At 47.2% G+C, this 3,519-nt stretch overlaps 1 protein-coding gene across 1 annotated transcript in view; it reads left to right on the top strand.

The window, feature by feature from the left end:
* The window catches only part of Deup1 (deuterosome assembly protein 1), a 108,191-nt gene that overhangs the window by 51,206 nt on the left and 53,466 nt on the right, over positions 1–3,519 (top strand). The window contains exon 5 of the mRNA XM_005346822.3: positions 1,560–1,691. Coding sequence (XP_005346879.1) covers positions 1,560–1,691 — 132 coding nt within the window. The remainder of the gene's footprint in view (positions 1–1,559; positions 1,692–3,519) is intronic.

Below are 3,519 nucleotides of genomic sequence, written 5' to 3'. Positions count from 1 at the left end.
CTTCATCTGGTGATGGATGGAGATAGAGACAGAGACCCACACTGGAGCACTGGACTGAGCTCCCAATGTCCCAATAAGGAGCAGAAGAAAGGAGAACATGAGCAAAGAAGTCAGGACCACGAGGGGCGCACCCACCCACTGAGACAATGGGGCTGATCTATTGGGAGCTCACCAAGGCCAAGTCAAGGACTGTGACTGAAAAAGCATAAGATAAAACCGGACTCTCTGAACATGGCGAACAATGAGGGCTGATGAGAAGCCAAGGACAATGGCACGGGGTTTGATCCTACTTCATGTTCTGGCTTTGTGGGAGCCTAGCCAGTTTGGTTGTTCACCTTCCTAGACTTGGACAGAGGGGGGCGGACCTTGGACTTCCCACAGGGCAGGGAACCCTGACTGCTCTATGGACTGGAGAGGGAGGGGGAGAGGAGTTTGGGGGAGGGGGAGAAAGGTGGGAGGAGGGGGAGGGAAACTGGAGGCTGGGAGGAGGCAGATACTTTTTTTTTCCTTTTCTCAATAAAAAAAAAAGAGTTGGGATGAAAAGAAAATAAGAATTCCACGTTTGAATTAAAGAAGTGTCAAATACCTGCAGACTACAGCAGGCTGTGCGCATACAATCTGATGCCTGGAGAAAAGTCTGGAAAAGATGTGGAGAGACACTCAAAACTATCCACAACTCACAGGGGAGCCTTAAAATCCCGTGAGCCACGGGACGACAAGAAAGTAAAACCAAAGCACAGGGTAGAGGAAGCCAGGAAACAAAACACAAGAAGCCACGCTTAAATCGAGCATATCCGTAATTATATTAAACAAAAAATGGCCCTAACCGTACAATTTAAAGAGTGCCAGATACATAAAAACAGGACCCAGCTCAATGAGCTGTTCAAGGAATTCCCTTCAAATATGATGATACAGGGAAGCCGAAAGAAAAAAAAAGCAGACAAAACTCCAGTATGCTATGCTTAAGAAACTAAAGACGAGTCAGTGGAAGAGATTAGCCCTTTGACAGACATGCAGAGACTGCTACCGAATGCACCAGAAGCTTGTGAGATAGACCCTGAGTCCGTCAGCAATGGCTTAGCAACCTCCATAGCCATCTCTGCACAGAAAGAGTCAATGTAAACAATGACCAGGGACTCTGATGTCTCCTCAGATGCTACAATATGAAGCTGTGGATGTACATGAAATACGAGCCACCTGTTACATCAACTGAGTTGTCAACACAAGATGGCATTGAGTAAAAGTGAGGAAAATGTGTGGGTTATTTCTGTTAAGCTGTTAGCTTTGCTGCCTACACACCCTTCAAACAAAACGGAACCAAACATTTACCAAGTGAGTCGTCAGCTCATGCCCAGCTCAGGAAGGCCCAGTTCCACTCACAGGAGCCATGCTCAGCCTCGGTGGCTGAGTTTTAATAGCAGGTGCCATCCTCACTAATCGGGACATTTAAGTTTTCCCGCACTTTCTAATCCTGACTTTCGTTTTTGAAAAGCTGCACGACAAAGGGTGGTTGGGAAGGCCAACTGGAAGTAACTGGTGCTATTTCCTGTCATTTACAGTTTTCTAAGCTAACCAATAACTTTGAAAAACTGAGGTTACACCAGATGAAGCAAAACCAAGTTCACCGAAAGGAAGCCTCCAGCAAAGAAGAAATACCCTTCGAGCTGAGCAGTTTGAACCAGAAACTGGAGGTAAGCACACATTCCCAGTTCTTGTGTTCTGAAGATGGTGTGCTGGAGAAGTGGGCGTGGTCTCCAGGTGCATGGCACCCGGAATGGCCTCTCAGGGCACCTTGTACTTCAGGCACTTTGTGAATTCAGAAATAACTATGATTTATAACACACACACGCACACACATACTGGGAGAGCTGAAATAAACGAAAGTACAAAGACTCTTGCCACTGTTGAGTGAAATTGAAGGGCACCCTGGGGTCACTTAAATCGAATACCTAATAAATCTTTTAATGTCCATTTAAGTATTAGGAGAGCCTCAAAAGTGTTTTCAGAATAGGGCCTGACATCCCAGCTTTTTTGTTTTTTTGTTTGGTTTTCTTTAAAGGCCTAATGCCACTCCATTTAAGTTCTCCTGTGTGGCTGAGAATTTCTAAGATCCATCTCTGGAAAGAGACCTTTCTTCTCACCCTTTTAATGTTATGGCTTTAGCTAACACAAACCAGATGTCATTCTTCCTGTGTAAGGGATGGTGTCTCCATGAGCTCCTGGCATCTGGTCTGTTGGGCTGCAGCATGGTCTAGGGGTCACTTTCTCCTTAACCTTTGTGCTACTCTATCCAGTTCCTGTCCTTCTCCTCAGGACCCAACCCCAGCCACCAGTCTCATTTTCTCCTACTCATGAACTCAGGACAATCCTGCATCTCCCAGGGACCAAGGTCAGAGACAGCACAGAGCTCTCAGGCCTTTCTCGTCCTTGTTGGTCTCCGTCTGGGTCTGTCTTTAGCCTCTCCTCCTGTCTCCTTGTCTTCAGACATCACCACCTTAGTCTGCTCTTTCTTTCTCACTCCTGCTTCAAAACATTTGTCAAAGCAGAGAGAATTGCAGTTTGAGATCCCAGCCTTGGAACTAGCAGCGGTGGTAGAAGGCCCACAGGTTCTATGCCTTGCGGGGTAAGATGGAGCTCCTCAGATACAAAGCCACTGTCACCCAGCTAAAGGCATTCAAGGAAATCCTGACACCTACTCCTAGCCTCTCACAGGGGGGACTACCTCTCAGGAGGTACTTAAACACAGACTCTGGAGAACTCTCCCCTTCTTGACATGAAAGTCAGACAGAATATCCATTGTCCTCTTGGTTGGTCCTTTGTGGGCTTCTGGTGGGGACCCACATTCAAATACATGTTTCTGACAACACTTCAGGAATATGTTTATAGTTACGCAAGAGTCTTGACTAAATACCGTGTAACTTGAAGGATTATAGGCATCCGACATAGCTGTTTTTCTTACGGCCATCTGGAAATAGCATGCAGGAGATAGCTTTCAAACAAGCACACACGATGCTATAGTAATAACATAGAGACAGTGTGCAGTGGGAGAACATCATGCTAATCACACAGATCACCCTTACCCTGCTCGCTGACTACTCTGGCATTTAGGCCGTGTTAGCCTCAGAAGTTCCATCTCTGGTCAGTGCATTAGGCCAGTGGGGCTGGGGGACCACTCGGTCAGTGAAGTGCCCATCTCACAAGCACGAGGACCTAAGCTCAAGCTCTCCCTAAGTCTAGAGGCTGGGCATGGTGGTGCACAGCTGTAATCCCAGCACCAAGGAGCCCGAAGCAGGTGGATCCCGGGCCCACTGACCAGTCGGCCTCATCTAATCACTACGTTCCAGGTCAAGAGAGACACAAAATCAAAACACAAAGGGGACAGCTCCGAGAAATACCGCCTGAGACTGCCCTCTGCCCTCCTAATGCACACACACACACACACACACACACACACACACCAGGAAAGTCTTTATAGTTGATATTGTAGGGGGATACACACACACACACACACACACACAC

This window comes from Microtus ochrogaster, chromosome 5 (assembly GCF_000317375.1).
Source record: "Microtus ochrogaster isolate Prairie Vole_2 chromosome 5, MicOch1.0, whole genome shotgun sequence".
Classification (NCBI taxonomy): domain Eukaryota; kingdom Metazoa; phylum Chordata; class Mammalia; order Rodentia; family Cricetidae; genus Microtus; species Microtus ochrogaster.
Note: the sequence above shows the minus strand (reverse complement) of the source record. Positions and strands in the feature narration are given on the sequence as shown.